Source organism: Nasonia vitripennis, chromosome 4, assembly GCF_009193385.2.
Source record: "Nasonia vitripennis strain AsymCx chromosome 4, Nvit_psr_1.1, whole genome shotgun sequence".
Taxonomy (NCBI): Eukaryota; Metazoa; Arthropoda; class Insecta; order Hymenoptera; family Pteromalidae; genus Nasonia; species Nasonia vitripennis.
The window spans coordinates 29592322-29619941 of record NC_045760.1 but is presented as its reverse complement, the minus strand read 5'-3'; the positions used below and the strand labels follow the sequence as shown (position 1 = coordinate 29619941).

The window sequence follows — 27620 nt, the reverse complement described above, 5'->3', positions numbered from 1 at the left end:
TATGCGAACGTTCCGTTCTATTTCCGAAGCGATCGATTATTATACCAGTCGGTTATTACGGGATGTGGAGGAAATAAGCGCGAGAGCGTAATATGGGAAAAATGAATTATTTATTGCGCGATTATCGATATTCCAGCGAGGATTAATTGGGTGTGGTTACGCAAAAGGGGGATTACGGAAAAATATCGTTGAACCCGCGGACGATGCAAGTGTAAAATTCAAAACTATCCTAAAAGCTAGTGCGACCTACAAAGCCATAAATGTGTATAAAAATCACAGCCTTGCGGCTCTGCGAACAAAGGCCGGCAAACAATGAAATAAATCGGTTAAACCTCTATACCGCGCACATCTGCATCGAGTATTACACGGAGAGAAGACGATAAAAGTTAATCGTCGAGTAGTTACACATTGCGCAAGAGAGCTTAATTAAGCCGTTTTCGAGCCCTAGAATCACGATACATAATGCTCGCGCATACATATATATATATATATATATATATATATAATACAATGCGTCGATCCCTTATCTGCCCCGTTTCCTGTCCGCTCATACCCGCACGAGCGTCGTAGCTTCAAAGGCCGTCGATTACAGAAGGATATAATGAAAACCGCGCGTTTAAAGGGGACAATGACACGGATGAAGAATCATCTCGCGTATACGCACACACTCGTGTTTACCTTAGCAGAAAAGCGAATGAAAAAATGAGTACCTGCGACGGCCCTGACGGCCGCAGGAGAGGGAATCAGTCTAGCGTGATGGATGTGTTCGGCTGTATATAGATATCGAAGGCGCGCTTGGATTCAATATGGCAAAGGGAGAGCGAGTGGGGTTCGGATCGAACGGGAGAAAGTGCAGCTTTAGTTTATATATACGGCCGGCGCCAGGAGCATCGCACGCATTTTCGCAGTCGCGGTGTAAGGAGCTGAGGCACAAGCTCCTTGGGAGGAGCTCGAGGTTCTTTTTTTTTTTTCTTTTTGGTTTGTTGGATTGAGAGATATCGTGGAGCATCATGAGCGGGTACATCGCGTTGGCGGCTTTTCTATGCTTGGCGCAGACGGCGTTCGCTAAATTGCGTGAGTTTATTTTCATCTGTTATTTATATTTTTGTAATAACGCGTTTGTCAAAATTGAAAAAAATAAATAAATAAACTATGTAAACTATAAAGCGTGATACTTGTAGCGTTTCTATAATTATTAGTCGACGCGCGTGTCGGTTATCGATTGTAATACATGGTATACATTGTGGTTAATTGAGTTACAGCAGTATTGTCGGTGTCGAAATGTCCTACTGATTTTCACTTAATAAAAACAAAAATGACTCAGCTAGAAAATTAATATTTTTAATAAGTTAAAGCATTATCTTGCTTATTAAAAGTGTTAGTAATTATAAAATTCTGAATTAAGATATCACATTTTCAATGAAAAATAACCAAAATCCCTTCTCTCCCCTCACCCAACAAAAAGCAAATCTCCACTCAGCCGACTAAAACGTCTCGCTCTTGCTTTAGCTTTCTAAACCAAAGCACTTATCCTCCAATCCAACGTCGCGAAACTGCCGATAATCATCATCGTCGTCATTAAGAGTCCAAACGTAGCAAATCGTAAAATTTCGCTAATCGATGGACCGGCTACTCCCGTATACTATACAGTGCGTGGAAAAAGCAAGCTCGCCCGAGCGCACCTTCACTTTCTACATGGGCGTTGCAGCGCGCTTTCGATTTTCGAACGGCACTTTGACCGCGAGCGATGTAAATATAGGACTTTTGCCGCTCGGTCGGAGCACATACGGCGCTTTAAATTGTTGAATGCACGCGTCGTGTTATCGCGTCTGCCAAAACGCTTTCTTTTGGCATTGTTTTCTGGGAAGGGTAAAAATTTTGAAAAATAAAGATTTGCAAGGAGAAAATCACGAAATTATTTATAACCAAAGGTAAAATTTTAAGTTCCAAAATATTAGAGAGGTATAGTTTTAAAAAACTAAATTAACAAAATCTCAGTTTATAAATTTTTTATTTCTAAACTTTACTAATCCTAATTTTTATTTTTTTTTATTTTTACCCTCGCCCTTCTTTTTTTTCATTCTCGGGGAGACTTTCGGTGAGATTTATATCTTACGCAAAAATTATGCAAACGCGTTAAGTAACAAAAAAAAAAAAAAAATTGTTCAACCACCAGCACCCGGAGTGACGGTCTGTCCTCGTTCCGACAAGCCGAACGAGTACAACAAATGCGTCCTGAAACAGCTGGAGATCCTAACGCCTCACTTGGCAAAGGGCATCCCTGCGATGAAGCTTCCAGCCTTGGACCCTCTGCTCTTGCCGTCCCTAACCGTCGACCGTAATCTCGAGGCTCTGAAAATCAAGGCCAACATGAGCAGCATCCAAGTGTTCGGCGGCTCCAGCTACATCATCGACGAGCTCAAGGCTGACCCCAACGAGCTGACCGCCTTCCTCAAAGTCCAGATACCCCACCTGCACGTCAAGGGCAACTACGACGTCCAGGGTCGGCTCCTTCTTCTGCCTCTCAGTGGTGTCGGCAGCTTTAAGGGCAACTTCAGTAAGTGCATAATTATGCGTCTCTTCTTGTTTATGCTAACCGACGCGGAAGAGCACTCGCGAGTTGCGCACGAGATCCTTTGTTCCATTCAGGAATGAATTATCGACAAAAAGAAAAGGCTGACCCCTTATCTCTCCGCAGGAGGAAGTGTGCGTGTGTGTGACCGGTTACATACCCGTCTTGCCATACCCGACTGGTTCCACTCGTCCGACGTGATTCCACTTCCGTTGTTATTATTCAATCCCGATTGGTTGCAGTATAGCTTACGCTAAAAGCTCTCTCGGAAACGGGAACAAATCCTTACGCAATTTCGATCTCCAACTTTCTATCCACGCACGAGATCGATCTCGTTTTTTTCTGCGTTACGTGATCGATCGTCGATAAAAGCCCGTCATCCTAAAGAAGCTCGTACGTAACGTTTTCTTTGTCTCTTTTCCTCCTCAGCGAACACCGAGGTACGAGTGAGCGCTCGAGGAAAGGAGGTGACCGACAAGAACGGAGTCGGTCGCATCGAGATCGACAAGCTCCAGACGAAGATACGCGTCGGCGATGGAAACATCAAGCTTAAGGCGCCGCCTTCGCACACAGTTACCGGTAAGAGCGCGACCTTATCGACTGACGGTATGCTCGGAAAAAAATACTCGAACGTTTTTTAATCGTTACAGCTGACGCAGCGGCGAACTTCTTCAATTCCAATCCGAGGCTGGTTCTCGACATCGCCAGTCCCATAATCGAAGACACAGCCGCGACCGTCAGCCGAGCGCTCGTCGCCAGGGCCCTGAGCGCCTTCACCAAAGAAGAACTAGTACCTTGATCGTAGTCGCGCCCCCTACTGCTACTTTTTTTTATTCCCTTTGTTGCGTTGTTTATTATTATTAATATTATTATTATTATTGTTTTATACGATCGCGTTTGCGCGCGTTAATGAAGACAGTAAATACACAATTTTCTGTGGTCGTTGAAATTATTTCGTTTATTTCATTTTACAAAAAAACGTTTCGGGTATAACAAAAATTACGAAAATTAATGATTCTAAAGCTACACACGTATTTGAATAAATTTTGATTTACTGTCGATACACACGATTTATTTTGATTTGAAGCACTTTGAACCTTGATTCACGATATGACTGTGTATAGGGATAGTATATGTATAATACGTTCGTGTGGATATAGAATCTATATGATATGCATCTATGTAATAACTTAATAATCGTAAACGTTAATCCTTTGGAAATAGCTCGTCGTAGGTGAAGGATCCGGTGATTTTGTTGGCCACGTTCGTGAAGAGATCGGCAAGGGCCGTCTCCAGAACAGGCCGTAGTTCGTCGAGGAAAACTGCGCTGTTGGCGTTGAGTATGTCGTTGCTGGCGGGTCCTGAAAAGAAAAGCGAACAGTTTCTTTTTTCACGGGTGAATGACTCTCGCGCTAAAATAGAATTGGATATGACGAAATTTTTCGGGCTATTTGAAACGATCGTTAGTCGGCGATCGGGATCAAGATTAAAATGAGGTATATATAAAAATGTAGACTAATCGCTGATGCTGACTAATTGGGAATAACAAATAACACAGCGACGGATCAACGACCGTCGCGAGCCTAGACCTCGATTGTCTCATCGCGCGAGTCGAGCTGGTCCGTGACTGGAGTTTTTAACGATTCGATCTGCGCTTGTATTCGTTTCGAATGAAAAATCATACCTAGAATAGGGTCTCCTCCGAACAGGTTACTCAGGTGTACCTTCGCCGAGCCTATCGTTATGGCCAGCTTCATCTTCTCGAAGTTCAGGTACACGTCGTTGTCCCTGTGGACCTTCCTAGCTCTCAGCACCACATCGGACTCGTAGCCGGCTGAAAAAGTAAAAATAGAATTCCACGTGAAACAAAGGCGCGACAAAAGAAGAAGTTAACAAAAAAAAAATAGTTTCCTACTGAAGTTTCCGGTCAGATCTCCGCTTCCCGCGAGCCTTAAAAGCAGCAGCCTTGCGTCGATCGAGTACTTTCCCTTGAACTGCAGCTTGCCGAACGAAACTCGGAATGTGAACTTGACGTCGTTGGTGTCGGCTTTCAGGTCTCGTATTTTGAAGGAAGACGGACCGAAGACCTGCGAACGATTTGCGTATAAAGTTTTATCGGCTTTTTTCTGATTATGAATTAAAAATCGAGCGATGCGACTGGGAGACCGGTTGTGTCTGCTTTTGTAATTTTATAGCTTTGGATTAATCGCTATACCAAGCGCTGAGCTATCGACTGAACAATGTCGAAGGAAAAAACTGAAAGCGCATCGATTGAATAATCATCGGGTCGGCCGCCTTGCTCCATTTCGAAATAGCGGAGAATAAAGAGAGAAAATCGACGAAATGCATCGCATGTCTCTAACGAACTATGCCAACGAAGAAACTTGGAAGCACAGCTTTATTTTAGTTTTATTCGAGCAAAATATGCCGAATCGAATCGCGAAGAAAAAAAACCGTATGATTCAGAACTCGTCTCGAGGAAAAACAGCGAGAGCTTCAATCATCGTTTCGTTTACACCGGCAAAACAAGTCGGAATCCTCGAGCGATACATTGTAAACCGATGAGGTATAACGATTTTTTTTCTCTCTCTCTCTCTCTCTCTCTCTCTCTCTCTTTTCTCTCCCTACACCAGCGTCGTCGAACGAGTCTTACACACTTTGCGCATTTAACTCGCCTACTGGAATCGCGTTTTTCATGCAATTCCATGCAAATTACATCCCGAGCTAAGAAACCGCTTTTTCAAAGTGGATTTTCGCCGCCGTAGTTGCAGAAGAACGTTAATACGTGCCATTAGAATCGGGCGTCATTATCGTGCACTTATTCCCTTACCGGTGATTAACGGTGTACACGGGCCGCTTGAACTTTAAACTCTGTATTTAAAAAGCGACGTTTCGGAACATTCTCTACTCCGATATTTCGTACGCACGTGATTACAGGCGAGAACTTTTTTTCTCTCCGCCTCGTCTCTCGAGAAAAAACGGTACATTAGCTTAGTAATCAGGTGACTTAGATATACCGATTGTGTTACGTAAAAAATACACATCGTACGGATTATTACATCTGAAAGTAAAATTTATATTGAGAAGCTTCGCTTTGCTTACGCTGACGCAAAACACTTTTGCAAAACCCAACGCATAGTTAGAAAGGCAGAGAGAGAGAGAGAGAGACGGAGAGAGAGAGAGAGAGAGAGTCTTCAGGTCAAGAAGAGCATATTTACCTGGAGACCCGTGACGTTGATGTCGAGTCTCGCGCCGGTTGGTCCCCGGAGCAGCCTTATCTGATCGAGGTTGAGAGGCTCGATCGCAGGTGCCTCGAGCTCGGGTATACCCGTGGCGAGCTTCTCCCTCAGGTCCTCGATCGAGTTAGTGATGCAGGCGTTGATGTTCGGGTCGGACCTTTTGCACACCTTTATGTAAGGCGCTGCAGCAGCGCATAGCTTTCATTATTCAATCGGTTCTTTCGCTTATAAATTTATGTTATCGCGCGTTATTAGTATATATAGTAGTAGTTCCGTAATGCGGAGGGAGGAGAACAATACGACTCTCGTGGGTGGTGGCATTATCGTGTATGTATTTACAGACATTATTTTACAGGATCTGATCGATCGGTATGGTATCGAAAAGAGAAGAGAAGTAAACGTATGTACAAAGAAAAAAGAGAGAGAGAGAGAGAGAGAGAGAGAGAGAGAGAGAGAGAGAGAGAGAGAGCGATAGACTGTCAATCGGTGAAGACGTGGAGGATAAAAGCGACGGAGACGAGGAGGAGTACGTGGAAGAAGAGCAGATAGAATATGGCCACGGTCTGGAAGAGGTAGTCGATGAGGGGAGGCAGGAATCTGATATTGACAGGCGGCAGCTCTAGATCGTCCTGATTATCGTAAAGGTAAGCGTCCGCGCTCGGCAGAGGTACCCAGACGCTGCTGGCGCACGCGTACACGTGAAGCGCCGCGGCTTGATGCTGATGATTGTACTCACGTAACGCGCCGAGCGCCGATCCCGTGATTGTTGCCGCCAGGCTGCAAAAGAATTACTTATTGTACACATGTCGCTCGCTTCTGTAATTATTAGTAGTGTGACCAACCGATCTCTTAAGATCGTTTTCAGTAATTAGTGAATATCGCCTCCCCGTACAATTAGGCTGAGAAAAATCGGTTGAGATCGGTATATTGCACATACCGATCTCAACCGATTTTTACCGATCCACCTCGCCGGTTATACCGATTTCCGCGAGAAATCGAAAAGAAAACGATGCGGCGAACAAAGAACGCCTTTCCTTTTTTTCGCAAGGACCGCCAGTACGCCCCCTACTCTCTTAGGCATTTCGCAAAGGTTTGCACAACAACGCGCGCACTGAGCGCGCTCGCGGAATCCACACCGGCACATTTCACTCTCGTTTCGCGCTGCGCTACAACTGCGCCGCTATTATGCAACTCTCTACGATTCGCCGTTGTATCGCCCCTTTAAATTCGTCCTCACTTTGTCTCATCTCACTCGACGCCGGTGCGACGCGGGTTACGTCACGAGTCAACAAACCGAAGAACCGAATCGACTGACCCACTGCACGCGCGCCGATGTTCGCCGTTCACTTTCGGTGGAGTATGTTATGAGTGTGTTAAAGTCGAAAAAGAAGGATGAAAATTGATGAATCGTACCACACGCGTGCGAGAAGTGCGAACATGTCCACTTGCGGCGGTCGGACACTCGTGTCTGAGAGCCTACAGGCAACGAAAAGCCGAGGAGCCTTTGGTACGAGATGCGGTGGAATTGGCAAAAGTGGAAGCCCGGATTCCTTGCACTATTGCATTCGGCCAGTTGATTGCCTCGTGCCACTTGCTGGCCATTGGTCCAACGCCGTGAGTTCGCCCGTTCGCCGACTCGTTATTGCCACATACATTCGAGCCTGTGTACTATAGCTGCTCGGGCTCTCGGTGCGTTTTATACATGGGAAAACGTACTTTTCCCCCCTTCGAGAGAACACGAGTTGCGATGACACGATGGGTCCGACGCTGGACGTGTACTACTGTATACTGTTCTCCACTCCACACTGGGTCGTGGGCGTTTTGAGCGAGTCGAATAGAGAGAGGCTACGTTAGATGCTTGTCATGGGGGGGTTTGTGCGTGGGAGGAGAAGGGAAGGGGTGATTTTCGTCGAGCTGATTAGACCGTGTGTTTCGCAAGGATGACTCTCTGTGGTTCGTGGATATTACGCTAGGAATTCTAGCGAAATTATGGCTCTTCTTTTTCGGTGGAAGTCGCGTAATCGTACAGCTTCGAACACTGCAATGAGATTCTTAACGAGTTTTTAAACCGACTGTCCTGACTCACCGAAAACATACCATCAACTCTGTCTTCTAATATGTGAAAAAAAAAATTATTACACACGAAAACGTTCAGCCCCCCCCCCCCCCCTCCCTCTCAACTATGCACCTACTAATTTCAATGCAACGTATCGAACTTTCTCTTTCGTTCCCCCGTCGCATTAGCGAAAAGCACACGCGAGCGTGACCCGCTACACTCGTGTGTGTAATACGTCAAAATCGACGAGTTCCAGGATAGTCACGTAGGCGAAACGAGCTCTTAAGGCCCTCTTGGAACGGACTAATTACAGCCGGTGCTCGATTAATCGACCGGCTCTATTTCGAGTGCGTTAGCCGCAGGCTCGAGTTGATTTTCGTCGATTGCGCGCATACCGGACTGTAACGAAATTTGCGGGGTATATGCATAGGAGTGACCTCGTGCGTGCGCGGATATGCCGCGTAATTTTAGTCTGTGGGATTTGAATTTGGGGAGATTTCGTTGCTTTGTGAAAGAGTCGGCGATTTATAGCGGAATCGTTAGTTTGGAAACTCGAAGTCACGGCGCAACGTTTTGATATGTATTAATACTTCATATTTAACATGAATATTCTATCCACGACAAATACAGGAAAAAACTTATTGATCGTCCAACTCTCGGGCAGTTATATAGTATGAACGGCCCAAGCCGACGATTTTGGCACGACCACCGCGCCACTGTATATATACATTCTCTGCGCAGATTGTGATTGGGGAAATGAAGAGTGACCTATGCGCCACCTATCGTCCCTAGCCATTAGCTAGGTCGTATCTCTGATTCGCTTAAAATGTAGATTTGCAAGAAAAAATGATAATTCATACTGATAAAAAGAACATGCATGTTTAATCATTGTTTGAGAAAAAAAATTTCAACAGATGCTTTCGAGAACTAATATTTTATTCAAGCTGTAACGCAGTGTAGATTTAGCTAATATGTGTGCAAATTTTCATATGCATCCGTAAGGCGGTTATGATAAGTGCAAGTGGATTCGGTTACGTACTTGCACACGTATGTATATTTATTTTAAAACGCTACGTTTACCAAAATATCTGAAGAATATTTTTAAAAAACGTTTTGCAAACTCAAAACATAAATAATACTCGTTGCCCATGAATTGACGAGAATCGATCAGACGCTCCATATGAGATCGACGCACATAATTGTTCTTTTTCCAGAAACGCGTATAATCAAAATTCAATCTAGCCGGGTCACTTTTTGCAGTCGTAACAATAAATCATAAGTAGATGCGCATACGACCGATCGATCGTTAACCGCTCGTCGATAGCTCGTAAATTTTTTAATCGTTCGCTTCGTCCGATCTTCATGGAATACATTATAATATCAGCATCCATCGACCTTTCTTTCCTTTTTTTTAAACGATTCTACCGCAAAAACAACACTTGCAAACTCGAAATCGAATCGGAATTTGTTAAGAAATGAATAATTAAGCGATCCATCTTTAAAAATAGCAGTAGATCGAGCGCGATAAACGTTACAGGGAAAGTCGAGAGAAATACCTAGAGACGTCGTAGAGTCGTCATTCTGTCACAATCCATACACTATTTTTAAACCTCGACGTATCCGCATCCGCGAGAGAGAGAGAGAGAGAGAGAGTCGGTGCCGACAACAATGAACTAATGGCCTCTGGGACAGCTTTGAGCTTTTTTCTCTCTTTTTCGAAGGAAGCGGGAGGAAGGCGGCGCCATTCGAAAAGAGAGTAGTAGGGATTTCTCTCGACGCAGCCACAACAATGGCGAAACCGAGAAGTGCTATATCGTCGCGCGTATCGATACACATACACACACACACACACTCACACACACGAGCCATAGCGATGCACACATGTGTCAATGAGACATCGACTCTGGCAGGAGTGTCGAAGTGGGGGACACGAGCACCGGGATAGGTGGATCTCCTCGCGACCTTGAACTTAACAGAATAGGAGTTATTCTAAGGCCGCGCCGCAGCTGTATTGGGATTATGCTGTTGAAGGTATAAATATGGGCTTACCACTTGCGAGAGTCAGCAGTGCGTGTTTAGAAATTGCATCCACTTGTTGTAGCAGCAGCTCGTCTCCGCACTGCTCGTTCGCTCGGCCGTAGCTCAACCGATTTTTGGCTGAAGAATCCAACCGATTTCCTTACCGATCATGGCTCGATTCCTACTGACCGGCCTCTGCGCGGCGCTTGTACTGGGGTTGGCTTCCGCTGTTGTTCGTAAGTACTTGGATGTTAGTTAAATTGTTGTTGTTCTGCTTGTGCGAAAAAGGTCCTTTGACACAATCGGTGTGATAAGTGATTGCTGTATTGATGGGAAACGAGTTTTGCGCGGAGATTATCGCGAGAGATCAAACGATCGGCCTTGATTGATAATGCCAGATATGTGCCGCGATGCAGATGCATGTTATTTTCCATTAGTTTTATTACAATTTCTGATTAGACACCGATTTAATTACGTTTTCTGCGATATTCCAGTAGCTTTGCTTATTCTTTCTCGATTCTTTAAGGTTAGAAAATCGAATTTCGCGCCCTATTTAAAAAGCTTCTTACGATCTTCCAGCATCCTACATCAACGTCTGCGGCCGCAAGAATCCCCAGCTGGACAAGTGCGTCGAGGAAAGCGTGCGTCGACTCACCCCTAAGCTGAAGGACGGCATTCCCGAATTGGACGTTCCATCACTGGAGCCACTTTTCGTCGAGGAAGTAGCCCTGGCTAACCTCGAAGACTTCCGCGCGGTAGCCACCAACGTCAAGCTCAGGGGCCTATCCAACTTCAACATCAAGCACCTCAAAGTCGATCTCGAGCAGCAGAAGATCGACATCGAGGTGACCTTCCCCAAAGTCTACTTGGACTCGGACTACGACGTCAAGGCCAAGATCATCGTGCCGATCAACGAGAAAGGACCGATCAACACTATCACTGGTATGTAAAACGAGGATTTAACGACATTCCGAGATCGCTCGGATAGCCGGTGTGAAAGTGGTGCAGTTTAGGCTAAATGACTAATTTTAGATAAATTTTATTCGAAAAACAAGTTCAGTAGCAGAAGAATATTAGGCTAATGAAAAGAAGGAAAAATGTATTCGCGATTTTCATCAGACTCTTACCAGACGTGTATGTGAACCAGGAAAAATATTCAACACACTCCACTAATTAGTTTCTAATCACCTCTTCTTCTTCTCCGTAGCACAGATCCATCATTAGATCAAAATTCTTTCATCTCGGATGTCACAACAAGTGCATATCCAGACCATACAATAATCACAATACACTCAATAACCTTCCTCGTTCGCATTTCAGACGACGTGTACGCGAAGGTCTCGATGAAGTTCCAGACTGTGGAGCGCCGCGGGCGCAAACTCATGTACTTCCCAACGATGACGACGAAATTAACGATAAAGGACTACACGGCGAACTTCATGCCCGGCGCCGAGGCCAATCCTCTGGCACAGGCCATCAATTCGGTGCTGATGAACAGCCGACAGGAGATAATCGCCAGTATGACGCCGAACCTCGAAAAGGCCATCTCCCAGAAGGTCCTTGACGTGTCCAACCGGATCTGCAAGCACTTCACTTACGACGAGCTCTTCCCCGACACTGCTTGAACGGCTGTGCTTCATCTTCTTCCTTGTTCTTTTAAATCGTTAATTTGAGCGAGCTATTTTTCACACGCGAATAAGAGGATGTTGTTGCGTAAAAAATAGTCTGGTGTAAACGCTCAAGGATTTTTTAAAGTATTTCTCGTCGTTCTTTCCTCTTTTTAATATAATGCATATTTTTGTATAAAGCGTGCGTTGACCAAAGTAACACTGCATTTTCATCGGAGTGATTTTTTTTTTTTTTTTTATGCATTGTAGGGTCTTGTATCCAGTAACTGATTGATAAGGACCTAGAGGCATAATGCATAGCCTAGATAGACATTGTATATTTCGTATATAAAAATCAAAATCCGAATTGTCCATTCTTGTCATTGCGAGCTGCCTATAGTAAAGCTCGCCACCTATAAAGATGCCATGTAAACCTCTATAAACTAGTTATTCTCACGGAAATACACGTGTCACCGCTAGGGTGACACGTTACGCAAGCAAGAAGCAAAATAGTACATTACGATACGTGTGACTGAAATGGTTCTTTTTTGCACGGCGCAGTTAGCACCCGAGCGCAGCGAGGGCGCTAACCGCCGTGTAAAACTGAACCATTTAAGTCGAGAGTATCGTATAAAATTTTATAGCACAGAGTGCTAAAATCCGCGAGTCTCGCCTATTCGTGACTTGCGGATTTTAGCCACACTATGCTATAAAAGAAATTACACACCTTTGCTGCACATCCTAAACAAGTTTGTCAAAATCGCATTACTGGGATTTTCGTGCGAATAAACACTTCCATAGTTATTAAAGTTCTGTTCATTAGCCCGTAGCATCGTTAACAAAGCATCGACCTCTCTCGCGTGTCTGTAACGAGAAGGACCTTGTCGAAGGTGAATATGTAGTATTTTTTTTTTTTATTCGCCTCTACAGCAGTACAAAGAGAAGGAAAGAGCTCGCGCGCATGATTTAGCGCCTCAAGTTTTTGTAAATCGCAGCGCGCGAGATGCACGTATCGACCTTCCTGTGGCCTCCGCGACTTGTGCGTGTCGCGTGTGCAATGGCATCTTGATACATTTTTCTTTCCTTCGAATGCTACATACACTTTTGTAATCTGCACGTGATCCGAGGCTAGTGAAATTTTTGCAAGCTTTTGACCGGCACGAGATCGATGATCGGTATGTATCGGGTGTTTTTGTGTAAAGTGATCGTTATGGATAATAATTATAGAGAAGTGATATTGTTGATGAGATTGTTGTATGTTGTTATTCGATATCCCGTCTTACGTAAGAGTATCCCGAGAAAACACCGGTGAGGTCGGTCTTACCGATTTCCGCAACCGATTTTCAAATCAGAAGAAAAATGAGCGAGTGTTCGAAGGTGCGGATTTTCTTAATTTGTACCTGTAGATCGGCACTTTACCCAATAAGCGTTGTACAGAGCAAAAATAAATATTATATACCCAGCTAGCAAAACAAAATAGAGGGCTTACCGATCTACGATAAAACAGACTTACCGATCCTCTAACCGGAATTTTCGCAGGTAGTGTAGAACACGATCGTTAACAAATACGCTTTAACAAATTGCTCGGCAGTTTAGAAGTGTTGGACTACTTTTGATAGATGCCGCTCGGCAATTTTATGCGAAATTTGATCGTTTGTAAATCTACCGGACTTTGTATCGTTAATAACGTAATAATTCCAGTATGACATTTTTGATTTTGAAATTCAGCACCAAAAAAATCGTTATCACTTCCTGCAGGCTTAATCGAATTTTTTATACAGCCTTCGCGATTTAAAGCTGCTCACTTTTAAGGCAGCTACTACCGGTTTCTGAAACTCGTATTTTCGTTAGCTCTTCTTCGTTCCGCCGATAAACTGAAATGTAGCGCGAAAAATCATCTCCTTTCAGCGTCCATTACGTAATGCACTATCTGTTATCGAGAGACTCGCATTAGCATATCAATAAAATCCATTTCAGATCACCGTTTACGTCGGGCTATTTTTATTTGAAGCCATGAATTTTTTCGAAAAAAGCCGCGGACGCACTAAAGAGAAAATTTTTTTTCTTCGACACCAAACTTCAAAGGATGGTCTTCTTAAGGACGCGCTTGGCCGTAAATTAAACAGACTATCAAAGCTGCATTTGCATTTCGCACCTGCGATTAGCATATCGAGATGCAACTTATTTTCGGTGGTTAACAGAGTGTATGTAAAAAAATAATAAACAAAGCTAACGCTGTACGTTTTCGATGGCAATTTATTAAAGTTGAAAAAAAAAATAAAAATAAAACGTTTAAAAGCTGATTTACATCCAAAGGTGAGAAGATAGTGAAGAGAAAAAAAGGGAATCGCTAACGACCTGTACAGAAGCGGTCATTACAGCGACGCTCTCGAAGATAATCGTTATTAATTATACAGCACATTTTCCTATCATAATACAACGCCTATCATACACAATCAATTAACAAAAAAATTCCTTCAAGATAAAGACATGTATTATAAATTCGCTCGGATCCATGATATACATATATATTTTTTTCAGTTTTTAAATAAAAAGTCACATATAAATTAAACCTTATGTAAAACACACACATATAACGATTATATCGCTCAGCGATTTCCGGCCTCGTGCGCGCACTGGGACAATTTACCGTCGTGTATTTTGAGTATTGCACGTGCAGCACGCGACGATTCGAAAGATCGGTAAGTTTCATCCAACTAGTGTATACATATGCGTATCGTCATCGTCTTTGTCTTCGGGGAAGAATTCGGTATGCATATATGAGAATACGACTGTCGTTACAATATTACATTACATGTACTCGCGGCTCTCCACACACACACTCGTTATTGCGTGTACGAACCGGGGAAAAAAAATTAATAATAATAATAATAATGATAAAAACAAAAAAAATAATAATAAACATCGGGGGGCGAAAAAAAAGTTCTAGAAAGAGAGAGGTAGTATTACACGAGGTCAGTGAAGGAGGTCCGCGATGAAAAAGTCGAGGCTATGCATCATGCGCAGGCTGCGATGCAGCGCGCGGAGCATCGCTCGCTCATCGACGCAGGGTCACCGGTTGTGTGTCGTTTTTCGTACATATACATATACACGCACGCGTCGCATATTGCAATAATAGCACACACACGCACACACGCGTGTATTTCAATAAACGCATAAACGCGTCGTAAAAATTATAATAAACATAAAAATCTAATAATAATAATAATAATAATAATAATAATAATAATAATAAAATAATAAAAATACAATCAACGATGATGGTTTCTGCAGACAGATTAGGGGGAGGGTCAAATAAGGGGGTATCAACGAGTAAAAATAAAAGAGATCGCGCGATTTTTCATATGTGGTAAGTAGCCGTGCGTGTAGAGGGCGCTTATGACATGGGGAAGAGTTGCTCGTAGGTGAAGGGACGGACTATGCTGTTGCCGATGTCCGTGAAAGCGCTGGACAGGGCCTTCTCGATGAGAGGCTGGAGCTCCTTGATGAAGGCGTCGAAGTTGGTGTTGATGGCGTTGTTGACGACGTTGCCGAGGGTCGGGTCGCCGCCGAACAGGTTGTCGAGATTGAGGGATCCCTTGCGGATGGAAATGCGCATGCGGAACTCGCTGAGCTTGAGGTGATCGTTGCCCTGGTCGTCCTTGAACAAACCCGCCTGGATCTTGACCGAACCGGTCGCGTCGGTGAAGTTACCGGTCATCGGGCCGTTACCGCGGATCGGCAGCAGCAGAACACGTCCGTCGATCTCGTACTGGCCCTCAATGTACAGATGGGGCAGAAGGATGTCCAGGGCGAAGCGCAGCTGCGAGACGTCGACTCTGCGAGAGGGAAATATCGGCATTGTTATAATCGACGTCGGAGGAGAAAAAAATCGGTATCGTTATACCGGCGAGACAAAAATCGGTATCGATATAAACTTGCTGAGAAAATCGGTATGCGAGATTCAGAAATCGGTATTGACGAACACCGGCGAGTAAAATCGGTGATAAGATCGGTATTGTTATACCGGCGAGAGAAAAATCGGTAATATCGCATTCATCTATTCGCGTCCGCGATGTAAAAATTTGTATTCCCGACGCGACAAAGTCCCACAAGGTTAATGACAAAAATTCCATTAGACGCACACACAAGCGAGCGAAAATAATTGCCAACCGTTATTGCATAGACTCTCGTCGGCGCGTCGAATTTTTATAATATCGACATGGGACTATCGCTTATACGGCCGTGTCATGGACGCGCGATCGTCGGCTGGAATACAAACGAAGCGCGAGCGCTGCTGTTTATTCCTCGCGAATCCAAAGCAGGTTAAACCGATGTAAGTAACATCCGCGCTCCTTTGCATCTTGTGAATGGAGCTTCGTTCTTTTTTTTTATCGCCTCGCGAGCGGAGCGTGAGAGTATTGAGATTCTTTCGCGAAAATTACTGTACCGCGTGTGCTCATTGAGAATTCGTTTATCGGCCGTTTGAATTCATTGTTTGACACTTCGGCATCGTGTAATTGCTCATAGCCTTCGCTCGAATCTCTCACATCAGCGTGTACGGCAATTAAATTCCGTGCTAATTAGCGATAATGCAGCGCGCTGCATATACAACTAATAAATTAAAACTGTTTGCCTGGCTTTATTTCCCCTTTTCGCGCTAATTTTCTGCTGTCGCGAGCTCATCGCCTCAATTATTACGTAATTCGAGAAAGACCGACTCGCGTCCGACTTAATTATACATGCGGCTGCGGTACGTAAAAAAAAGGCACGAATTCCGCGATACCAAATCCATTACTATATGTTAAAAGAGCGGCGAATTTAGAGATAATTTTTTTAATGCATTTCCGCACGCGCATGAATCGAGACGATTCGACGAAGAAAAAGAGAAAGAGAGAGAGAGAGAGAGAATGGAAAAGTGACGGCATTACGGGATGTCTCCGCGCTGCGACATAACGAATAACGCGTCTTTGTGCAGCAGCGCATTACACCTAATAATTTTCGTCCTTCGCCGGCAAGGCCGCTTTTCCGCTTCCTGAATAAGACGGTCGTCATTTTCGACGGTATTTCTCGCTCCCTCGTAACGATTTTCCAGAGCATTAGCAGGCGCGTCGTCGGCTCTAATTTCGCTTTCTGTTCAATTCTCGCGCATCAAAGAAAAATGAAGATGAAGAATAAGAAGAAACGAATGTCTTGATTTGGAGGTCGAGAAGAGGATACGAGGCATATTGCATAATGGAAGCTCTCGGCGCATAATTGGAAGCGTAATGGAGAGATAGACGTTACGATTCGCGTTCGTACATGACTCTATTGTTTTCCCCGCGGCGCGACAATTTCCGCGAAAATTGTTGCTATTCGTTCTCCTTTTCGATTTACGTCCGCGTACAGGCATCATTCCCCGCACGCGAAATTGACATCCGATCTAATTCATCCTCCCGCGAAAATGTCACCTGTTACGAGAGTCAACTCACCTGAGCTTCTGGACGACGAAGTCACTGGCACCGTAGGCGTGGACATCCTTGGCCGTGATCTTGAGTCCACCGGCACCCTCGGCTGCCACCAGTTCCTTCAGCAGAAGCGGCTCCAGCGACGGGATGTTGTACTCCGGCACACCTGTCATCAGCTTCGGCCGCAAATCCTCGACGCTCTTCTTGATGCACGCCTCGATCTGGGGATCGTTGCGCTTGCAGACGTGGATGAAGTCGGCTAAACGATGCGCCAAGGAAGTAGGATCGTTTAATACCGGCGTTTCGAAAATTCTATTTATATGTGAACGAGACGACCGGATTTGTGTACAGCCGTGGATTCGCGGAACCGACCGCGTCATCGTCCGAAATTTTCCTATGTGTTCGCGGCGAGCGAGTGAGTCTATAGTAGAGGAATTCGCTTTGTTGGTTTTTTTTTTTTTTTCGAAAATTTGCGGTGAACCGCACTCGCGGCTGTAAGTTTTACGCTTCATTAAGCTGAATGGAAGAATTAAACGATCGAATAGAGCAAAAAATTAATTACTCGAGTTGCGACAGACTGACACGGTTTGAATCGCGTGTACCAATTTCCCAACGAAATGCGCGTAAAAACTACATATGTTCTACTCACGCAATTCGATGGCGAAGCCACAGGCGAGAGTAGCGCAGAGGACGAGCGCGAGGGTTGTTCCGTGAGCCATGATGTCTTCTTCTTCTTCTTCTTCACCGAAGAAATCCGTCTCACACGGTGGGTGTACGAAACGAAGCGAAGAAAAAAAGAAGAATCGGTATATACGCGTCCCAACAGTCGAGAGCGCCGATCGGAGGAGATACAATTGTTCGGAGATGGTCTCGTAGCAAATGGATAGAATGAAGCCAGTGTTGAGGACCTTATAGCTGTCCCCCACTCTATATCCTAAGTGAAACCATTGTGCGCGCCGACGACACGCACGCGCGCGCGCATGTAAGTCGTCTCTCTCTCTCTCTCTCTCTCTCTCTCTCTTTCTTTTTCTCCGCTTGCGATCCCCACTGCCGGCGCGAAAATACGAAATACCCGCGTCGGTATAGGAGAGAATGCAGTGCGTTCCTCATCCCCCTTCCCCGTAGGCGTTTGTCTCGACATGTTAAAAATCGAATCGGGAGTTGCAATTGACTTTGGCCTTCGGAGGACGCTTGGTGTCACGACCTGCGCCAGCGCGACTTCCTCCTTTTTCCTCTCTTTCATATCGCGCATACGCTTATATGGAAGACACGCAGGTACCCGGCTTCCGAGAAGAAATTTTCGGAGCGACTCGCCGCTAGAATTCTGATATCCGACGGCGACCCGCTTCTTTTGCTTTATTTCTTGTACGATCGCGAGGGCTCTGACTTTCCCCCCCCCCCTTACCCCCCTCGCCGCGGGTGTCACACGTGGCTTTTTCGGATGAAGTCATGCGAAAACCGGTGCGAATATCTCGCGAGTCGAGGATTTATGTTTATGTGGAGCACGTCCGAGTGTGCGATGGGGACGCGGAAAGCGCTGAATGTATGATGTTTCGGCTGGAGGAGAAAAACCGGTGCTTAGTTGGCGAGAGTATGATGATTATCGGGATTTTGGACAGTTAGATGGGGTACGCAGAGGTCGATCGGTTTGTGGTAGCAGGTTTGGGTGTGTGAATCGTTGAAGTTCAGTGAAACATTTTTAATTTGCTAAATATTGTCCTCGAGATGTCTCGGTCAAATGTTTGGAATCGAAGGGTACCTCGAAAGCAAGGTATATCGTTTAGGTTCCTGTACACGAGGTCTTGTGCGAAGTCGGACTAATTTATGGATTTGATAGAAAGTAAAAAGCAACGAGATAAAAAACTATAATTGGGTATACCTCTAAGTAATGAAAAAAAAATGTTAACTTTAGGATTGGGATAATCACTAAACGAGCGAATATCAACGTTATTTAAAAAACAAAATTAGTCGAACATGAAAATGGTACATTTAGCGTCAAAAAGTGAGTCAGATCAGCTTCCTTATAAAACTTCATATTGACAATTAGAAGAAATGAGTGTACCGTAATTTTCGTAAACAAATAAAATCCATAAAAAGCCTTCATTTAGAATCCGCGACATCAAAGCAGCCCATTAAGAAACTAATTATGTCGCACTTTATAAAGTCTCGCTCGACACCATCGTCCTGAAAAAAGTCGGATTACGGAGTTTTATTATTAAAATTGTTCCAACGCCGCGTGTAATTCTCACACGAAAGCCGCATGCAGCACCGAGAATAAAATGAACGTCCAAAGGAAATTTGCATTTTCGTGTAAAAACAAACGTGCCATTCGGCTTGACATCTTTATATACATACGCACTTGACGCGTATGCGTACGTCGTCTGAAGACGCATAGCTATATAACGTTTTTTTTTTTCTTTTTAAGAAAAAATATACAGAGACACTCGTCTCCTAACAAGTAATTATTATACAGAGACATAAGTGCGGCATAGACGACTCGACACCCCGTATGGAAGCGTTTACTATACACGCGATATCTCCTCAATGCCGGCAATGAATATATACATCATCGTTGTCAGCTCGGCTTTTTTTTCCGCGCCGAAATCTTCCGCGTTTTTTCCGCTCTCAAGGATTCGGACGTGCAGCTGTACTCGTGTATACTTCCTCCAGTCGCCGGAGCCCTAGAATATTAAAGTAACGAAAAATTTATTCCTCGATGCGAGCCCGAGGCGCATCCTCGAAACGCGCAGACGTGCGCGGGGCCGTTCTCGGCTTGATTTAAACCGAGTAGTATATATAAAAACAATATAATTTACGGGTCGGAGTTGAAGAGGCTTTTTTTCGGTGCGTCGCGCCCTCGATCTTGTTTGTTTTTATTTTTCGCGCGGGAAAATTTATCGAGCTTTGAATTTTTTTAAATAGACCTGCGCCGATCAGTTGTGGAAAAATCGGCAGGATAATGTTGAAAGTGTGCGCGCGACGTTTTTATTTCTGTGTAATAATAATAATGGATTTTGCTCGTGTCGTTTTTCTCGGACATAACGCGAAGGAATGCGCGAAAGTGAGTATAACAATAACGAAACTCGACGATATAAACGTAAGAATTTGTCAAAACACAGGATCGAATTGACGTCAGGATCTATTTTCGTAAAAAAAGAAAAAAAAAAGAAAAAAAATTCGGGATCTCGTATGTAAAAGTGACTGCTAAATTCCAGACTGTATCGTGCCCGATATGGGCTATGTATTTATAAGAACGTTAAGTGACGCAACTGAAGTCAAAGTCAAGGAGGATCGTTGTACTTTGCTGGTAATTGCACCAAAACAAAAATAAGTATCCAAGATTACTTCAGCGGCTCGTTCTGTAACGAAGTAGCGCGTAAGATGTAATTTGTCAACGAGATTCATGCTGCGCTGTGCTGTGATTATATAGTGCGAGCTGTGCTGATGTTATTGAAAAGCCATTAGTCCGCGGGAGCTCGACATATATATGGATGTTATATGCGCTTCGAGTTTTCGTACGCAGCTGTTAATTGGAGACTGTATGTGTCATCAGGAACTTGGAGTTTGCACAAATTTGTTGTTTACTTGGGATTTTGTTATTCGAGGTCATTATTGCTAAGGATAACGCGTGATACTTATTTCGATTCGAACATTAGCCGATAGTTAGCTAAAAAAACGTTAACACGCTGAACTTGCTACCACAAGGACAACTACTGCATTTCCTATTATAGACGCTGCGCCGAGATCTAAATTTACAGCCGAATAACTACGTCAAAGGCATTAATTCCGGCTGAGTTTTTCGAGATATAGCGATCGGTATAAAAAATAATTTGCAAGACGACAATGCCTTCACCGCGAACTATAGTACCGACTTAACCGTCGCGGATAACAACAAACTTTCCTCCTGTGTGTTTTTTCGCGAAATGCATATGCGAAACCTGGAAGCTGTGCGATAAACGCGGAAGAAAAAACGATTCTACGAGATCGAGTAATTTTTGCAAATCGTTTGTCGGAGATAAGTGGCGATTGAAAGTTTTTAATCCTTGTCGGGAAAAAATGCTGTGTGCACATGCATCATGTCGACTTGTCATGATTAATAACTTTTCGATTAGCTTTGCGATGATGGATTGGATATAGTTCACTTTTGTATTTTTTGACATTCAATCGAATATTCGTACGTTTGCAATGGTTCTTTGAAGAAATGCAATTTTTTCTTTTTAAAATACTGATTTACATAGCTCCAACTATAATTATACAGTTTGTTGGAAATTCCGACTTTTCTAAAAACGCTTTACAGAGGATAAAAAATCGTCATAATCACGCATAAACTGCTTTTGAGAACGCATGTAAGTAAATATTTACACAAAAGTATAATACCTACCGATTCCTACTAAACACTCATTCACAACTGCATTCGCTACATTCATTATTTTAAATACCTTCTCCTCGTGTTTCCGTTTCATGCTAATAGTATAGTTTTAAACGAAATGCCTTGTTTCGGTTCATCGTAAAAGAGTAAAAAAAAAAAAAAATAAATAAAATCTAGTCGATTTGCATGACGTATAGTCAAAAAAAGCAGAAGCCCAGTGGATCCAAGATATCAATTAAGAACCTCCCAATTCACCCGATCGGTAAGCCGATTTCTTTCGTCAAATCTGTAAAACGTTTATCATCGGCAATAAATACGTATAATTCCCAGTAAAAATCGCTTTAAAAATTGCGAACAAGATAAAAGTCGTCAGAGTATAATACAATATCAACGACGCTCACAAGCCCCGTCGGTTTTCCCAGCAGAACGAGATAATCGCTATACGAGCGACGAAAAACCGGCAGCGCAGCGACGAGAGAAAAAAAGCAACGAAAATCGTCGTCCTCTATCTACGTGACGGCGAGCATGAGGTCGCAAGAAACAGAAAATTTTGAAGCAGGCATCCGTCGCCAAAAAAAAACAAACCACCGACGTCTATACTCGTCGGGGGGAAAATCCAAGCGCTATAGCTATGGCACTATATACGAGGGGGTAAATTAATTCGACTTGTCGATTTGCCGAATAATCTCCTTTCCAGAGAAATCAATCTCGAAATCGCGGCTCTGCTGCTCGGCCAGCGTGACATAATTATTATGCAACGTCCCCGGGCATCGTTCAATTACACACGAGCCAAAACACACGGGTCGAAGAGCGCAGGATGTGTAATGAAGAGACGTCTATATAGTCGATATCAGTATAGTCTCTTGATCTTGAAATCTTCGAACGTGTCGCGCAGCGTTGAATAACGTCGTCGCTCTGCTACTGTGTGTTTTTTTCCGCAGCGACGTGTGTGTGTGTGTGCGTGTGTGACGTCGATGGTCACGTTTTTTCGTTCTCTCCTCAGCGCGAAAAAGGACGTCGCGGTTTGTTTAAATTTATAGTTTATTGTAAAAATACATAAATAATCGTCGTGGATTCGGCGAAAGACGATTAAACGAGTAATACACGTAGGCTGGCAGACAACAGGTTTACGAACTAAATTTTGCAATGAATCAGCGCAACGTATATAACCCCCGTGGATCCTTGCTTAGCATGGGATGCGGCTAAAATTTCAATTTTCCGGTGAAGGTTGAACGACACGCGCGTCTATGTCCTTAGCCTAGAGAAATCATCTCTCGAGTTATAAGTGTGTCTCTCTCGCGCGCATTATATGGATCTTGAAAAACTACTTCTATCCCACTTGTCTTTGCATAAAATTTATGTTCCTTAATTAGTTATGACACTTTGATTGTCATTGCAGGAAACTTTTACAACTTGCAGAATTGATACTCAATCATCGGAGGGATAAGAGGTTTATCGATAAAAATGTCTTCGCGACGACGACTCCTTTCCAACTTTTATGACGTCGAGACGCAGGTTTTTGCGACCCTTTTTAACGCCGCAACGTTTACGAAGCTTCTTTTCCTTTTAGTAATGATGATAGGCACCTCGTGATTGATGCGCTAATCGTTCTTAACCCATATTTTTCCGTGCAGCGCAAAAAGCGACTGCTTTCTATTTTTTTTTTTTTTTATTGTGTTTTTGAAGAAAAAAAGTAAACAATATCAGTGTTCGCAGACGACGACGTGTTCGAGCGTAGAGAAAAATTTTAATGATGAGGATCACGATTCCCATAGCGTCAGAGAGGCGCCAAGGGTTTGGAATACCGATCGACTAACTCTGTGTTTTGCCGAAGTTCACGGAACGTCTTTTGCGTCACTGATGATGTGCGTAATTTTGATTCGTATGGTGGGATGACGCCCGTGGAAGTAACCGCAGAGACGGTTCGCGCGTCGAATGAAAAGAATTTATTCGTTTGTTTGTCCCGCGCAAAAGCTGCGCGGATTTTTTTTTTTTTTTTTTTTTTTATTAAACAAATAAACAAGTGTTATATGTATAAACTTTTACGTACTCGCAACGTATGAATAAACGTACGTTAATACATGTAAATACTACTTGTATTTTTTATAAGTCGACGATTTTCGCGCGGATAATTGAACAATAATAAATTATAGCTTAACGAACTAGTGGCTTATATAACGAAGTACTCGACATAAATATACATCGCAGAGGCTTAACAGTCTATGGCCGCTGCTTTGTTTGTTGTTAACTTTTTCTATTTTCATCGCCGGCGCGATAACGTGGAGTAGCTCTCGTATGTAGCGAGGAAAATACGTGAACGTTTTTATGCATTCGATGGAAGTGCGTATATGTGTGTGTGTGTGTGTGCACGTGTAATTGTACTCAGTCTGTAACGAAGGCATCGTAAGGTACTTGGGCGAAGATTTTTTCCACGAAGGTCGACATGACTTGAACAAGTTTCCTTCTGAGATCCGGTTTCATTTCCTTCAAAAGTTCCTGACTGTTGCTGTTGATGAAGAGATTCAAAGCTGCCTCTGAAAAAATCGCAGATATTTTTCCTTTCAGTGCTGAGTGTGTCGCTTCTTTATCACCAGACAGCCGATATGGGTTTGTAATACTGGTTTAAACTTATTCCAAGCGAGTGGATCAACCGGTCAAGGCGTTTAAGCTTGTCGCGTAAAATTATATTCCGATACAGCAATATGCGCATATTGTTGTGCCAGAAATTTCCAATCCGTTTCGAAAATGTCACTCGGAGTTATACGCTCAGCGATTCTACCAGGAAATAGAGTAGTCTTGTTGTTTGATTTGAAAAACCGAGCGAGCCGAGCTCTCAAGAACACTCATTTTTTCGAAAGTGCAAACGAACCGATCTTCAGGATGTGAAAGTGACTTTGGGATAAGTATCCGAAAAACGTATGACAAATGGACTTACGAAGAATAGTGTTGCCGTCGTGGACGTTGTCGACGCCCATTTTGATGTCCCTTACGGTAAAGTCCATCTTGAGCTGTTGGAGCCTGAGGAACTGCTGGCCTTGAACCGCGTACGGCTTAGCCCTGATGAAGACCTTAGCCTTGACTCCCTCTGAAAGTCGTGTATGCAGTTTTAAATTAGTTTCCTGGACTTTGAGAACGAGACTTTTTATCATTGCCTTCATTAAACATTAATCGCGCTCATTTTTTTCTGAGAAAATTCGCTAACCGTTAGATATACCAGAAAACTAGTTTCTTAATGGAAAAAAATTGTTTGGGCATGAACGAATCAATTTTTTGCAATCTAGTCTAGACAGAAGCAACTTGTTAAATGTGCCTTGGAAAAAATCAAATACGCATATTTCCAGCCGATCGAATTACGGCGAGTAATTAACGATCGATCGGTGAATTCCCTTCCTTACCGACCCGATTTCTGCGAGAGAAATCTCGGAGTAACCGGTTTCTCCCTATCACACATCAGCGTACAAGTGGTTGCCTAGAGTTAAGGGGCCTCACTCGTGTCGGTAAGGAAGGGAGCGACAGGATGAAAGGATAAAATACCAACCGTATTCTCCCCAGTAGTCACCGGCTCCGCTGGCCTGTACGAGGATTAGGGTCCCGCTCGATCGGTACTTGGCATCGGCTTGAATCTTGGGAATACTGAGCGCTAATTGCAGCTGCACCTCGTCGTCGCTGAGACGAGCTCGCAGACCGGTAATTCGTACGGAGGAGACGCCTCGAGCTGCGATGTCTTTGAATTGGGCCTTGTAGCCGTTGGGACCACCGCCCAGAGCTATGTGAAGCTCGTCCAGGACTATGGGCTCGACCTCCGTGTAGCCTAACTGTGGTAGACCTGGAAATCGTTTGGGTGACGTGTTAGTTTTGTTTGTTTTGCAATTTCATATTTATGCGGTATTTATTATTTAAGTATGCCTACATAGATAAATTTTGAAATTGAAAAAAAACTCACGCAAATATGTTGAAATGTGAACTAAAAGTTTTTATTATTTTAAAAATCCGTTTAGAATCACCATGACAATGTTTAAAAAAACGACTTATAAATACGAAAATTTCTTCAAAAAGAACAACGCTACGCGTACCTATAGACCCCGATTCACTGTAATTCTAAAGTAGCTTTCGCAAATTTACAACAACAAAAAAAAATTACATCATTCCAGTGCTTGCGGTAAAAACGTCAAAACTCATATTCGCAAACTGCGCACGATTCAAAAACCGCGGGACTCCACAAGGAAAGTGCTTGCGGTCACGCTCCCGCGTCTCTCGCCGTGAATGCGCCTTTTTTTCTCGCGGCTCTCCACACCAGTGACTCATCCGTCCACAAAGCGCCGCGCGCGCGCGCGCGCGGATTTAGGGTCAATATTTGACTGGAAAGAAGCTATGCAGTCCCCGCAAGACGTCGTTCGTCTGATATGGGACTGCGGCACAAAGTCGTCGCTCCGAATGTAGGACATTCGGTAACGACGATTCAAATACACCGTTATAACCTGCTTTTTTCCTCACCTCTCGCGTCACCTTTTTCCCGAGCTACAACGCGCGACTGCATCCTCCTTGTGCGCTTTCCAAAGCGGTCGCTAAGAAACCATCGCGCGTTTTTCGTTTATTTTTGAATTTAACAATCGTTCGAATTTAAAATTTAGAAGGCGGCGTTTCTCCGCATTCGAAATTCGCTGAATAAGTCACTCACCCCGTCGGAAGTTCTCAGCCAGGCTGTTAGCCGCCCTGGCCAAGCAGCTCTCGAGTTCCGGATCCCTCTTGGAGCAGGGTTCCAAAAACTCCAGTCCCCTGTACTTGCCAGCAGCTCTAGCACAACCGATCGCCACGACCAAGCAGGCCAGGCTCAAAATCCTCGTAGCAGGCTTCATCCTATATCTCGTTCCACAAACGTCCAACGAACCGATCGAACCCGTTCAACGCGACGAATGACCGGTTCTAAGAGATGCGTCCGGACTTATAGCACCTTGACATTGCCCCTGCCCCACCAGAAGATCGCCGCCGCCGGGAGAGTGGGGCTAGCACATCGCGGTGTAACTTTCTTCAAAAGCATCGGCCGATAATAGCCGATGCCTATTATCTCCTCCCTCCAAGAGACGCAGTACAGTAGTGGAGAACACTCTTGGCCTTGAATCGTACTCGGTCTCTGTGTGTATATACACATCGGAGACGAGGGGATCTCGAGTGTGTGTGTGTGTGTATTATATTAAGCACGTTAGGCACGTGTCTTTTGATTGGGCAGAATTTAAAATAAAATTTCTATACCGATTTAGTGGTGCCGATCGTCCAGTTTCACGTAACGCCGATTTGTTGTCCGATCGGTATTATGATCGATGGCGAACAATTTTTGAGGATAAATATAATGCGGACTTTCGATTTTTTCCAGTGAAAACTCTGTACTAGAGATGTACTCGCAAAAAACCGATCCTATTCTCCGGCGGCGCCGAATGTAGAGCGACTAACTGCGAGAGAGCCTTTCCTCGTGTCACGGCTTATTATACTTTGTACCTGACTTTATTTTATAATTTTTCGAGAGAACCGTTAAGGTATACGCACACCTCGGGTGTGACGCACACGCCGGTGGTCTTTGCCGATTTTTCGAACGAGTGAAATCGGTATACTTATAATTCATGAAAAACGAACGTCCTCGCGCGCATTGTTTGGTTGATGGAGTAGGTTAATTGCTCTTTCTGATTCTGCAAAGTGTAAACTTGAGATATTTCGTTGAAAAATCGATACAGTGCTAATACAATTACCCGTACACGGTTTCAATTAAGATATCGCTTTCTCCGGGTGAAAGCTCCTCATTTATTGTTTCAAATTCAAAGACGAGCTGTAGTACGACCGCAGATGAAGAGCCAAAAATTATACTGCACTCGCAAGTGGTTAACCGATTCATCTCTCGCTCTTGATCATCCTTTCCGCGGTGCAGCGCTAAAATCCCTGAATAATGCATTTTTTCAAGTGCACTTTAAATAATAAATGCGTCGTTAAATTGCAAAGCCCGCAAACAAAGCGTATGTGCGATCCTTTTAAATTTTCAAACCCGGTATACACCGGTGTTTACACCACGTCGTCATCGAATAAATTCCAGGCTTACTCGTCACGAGAGTGCATTTACGAAAATCCCGTAACCGTATACCCATAACACACGCGAGTATACGTATATAATACAGGTTCGACAGCCGGAGATGAACCAAACGAGCGGAGGTCAAAGTACGGATGGCTTTTCAAGGTAAACAGCTATACTCGCAGCTCCGGCAGCCGATCGCGGCGAGGAAAATGATTATTTCGACTCGACTGCGGGAAAACGCTGAGAAAAAAAC

General features: G+C 44.0%; 5 protein-coding genes across 6 annotated transcripts; 2 read left to right on the top strand and 3 right to left on the bottom strand.

Annotated features, from left to right (window-relative positions):
* The first annotated feature begins 128 nt into the window (after positions 1-128).
* On the top strand, positions 129-3524 carry LOC100114918 (circadian clock-controlled protein-like). The gene is made up of 4 exons (XM_001607758.5): positions 129-1074; positions 2177-2557; positions 3002-3151; positions 3223-3524. Exons 1-4 carry the CDS (start codon positions 1011-1013, stop codon positions 3369-3371), a joined length of 744 nt encoding a protein of 247 aa, XP_001607808.1. The 5' UTR covers positions 129-1010; the 3' UTR covers positions 3372-3524.
* LOC100123390 (putative beta-carotene-binding protein) lies at positions 3509-7921 on the bottom strand. Its single transcript, XM_001607764.5, has 6 exons — positions 7225-7921; positions 6548-6588; positions 5791-5993; positions 4488-4659; positions 4257-4406; positions 3509-3933 (listed from the first exon to the last, which is right to left on the bottom strand). The coding sequence occupies exons 1-6, from the start codon at positions 7248-7250 to the stop codon at positions 3779-3781; spliced, it is 747 nt and encodes a 248-aa protein (XP_001607814.1). The 5' UTR covers positions 7251-7921; the 3' UTR covers positions 3509-3778.
* Positions 7922-9911: 1990 nt separating this feature from the next.
* LOC100123397 lies at positions 9912-12742 on the top strand. The gene is made up of 3 exons (XM_001606987.5): positions 9912-10122; positions 10466-10828; positions 11207-12742. Exons 1-3 carry the CDS (start codon positions 10056-10058, stop codon positions 11509-11511), a joined length of 735 nt encoding a protein of 244 aa, XP_001607037.2. The 5' UTR covers positions 9912-10055; the 3' UTR covers positions 11512-12742.
* Positions 12743-13731: 989 nt separating this feature from the next.
* Positions 13732-17893, bottom strand: LOC100123404 (circadian clock-controlled protein). The gene is made up of 3 exons (XM_001606995.6): positions 17590-17893; positions 16965-17199; positions 13732-15332 (listed from the first exon to the last, which is right to left on the bottom strand). The coding sequence occupies exons 1-3, from the start codon at positions 17657-17659 to the stop codon at positions 14891-14893; spliced, it is 747 nt and encodes a 248-aa protein (XP_001607045.1). The 5' UTR covers positions 17660-17893; the 3' UTR covers positions 13732-14890.
* Positions 17894-23262: 5369 nt separating this feature from the next.
* Positions 23263-27163, bottom strand: LOC100123411 (protein takeout). Of its 2 annotated transcripts, none has more exons than XM_001607003.6 (4): positions 25988-27163; positions 24848-25135; positions 24245-24394; positions 23263-23843 (listed from the first exon to the last, which is right to left on the bottom strand). In XM_001607003.6, exons 1-4 carry the CDS (start codon positions 26163-26165, stop codon positions 23692-23694), a joined length of 768 nt encoding a protein of 255 aa, XP_001607053.1. In that variant the 5' UTR covers positions 26166-27163; the 3' UTR covers positions 23263-23691. The 2 variants fall into 2 exon arrangements, with proteins under 2 accessions (XP_001607053.1, XP_008214867.1); XM_008216645.2 differs by lacking the exon at positions 25988-27163 and adding an exon at positions 25804-25897.
* Positions 27164-27620: the final 457 nt, after the last annotated feature.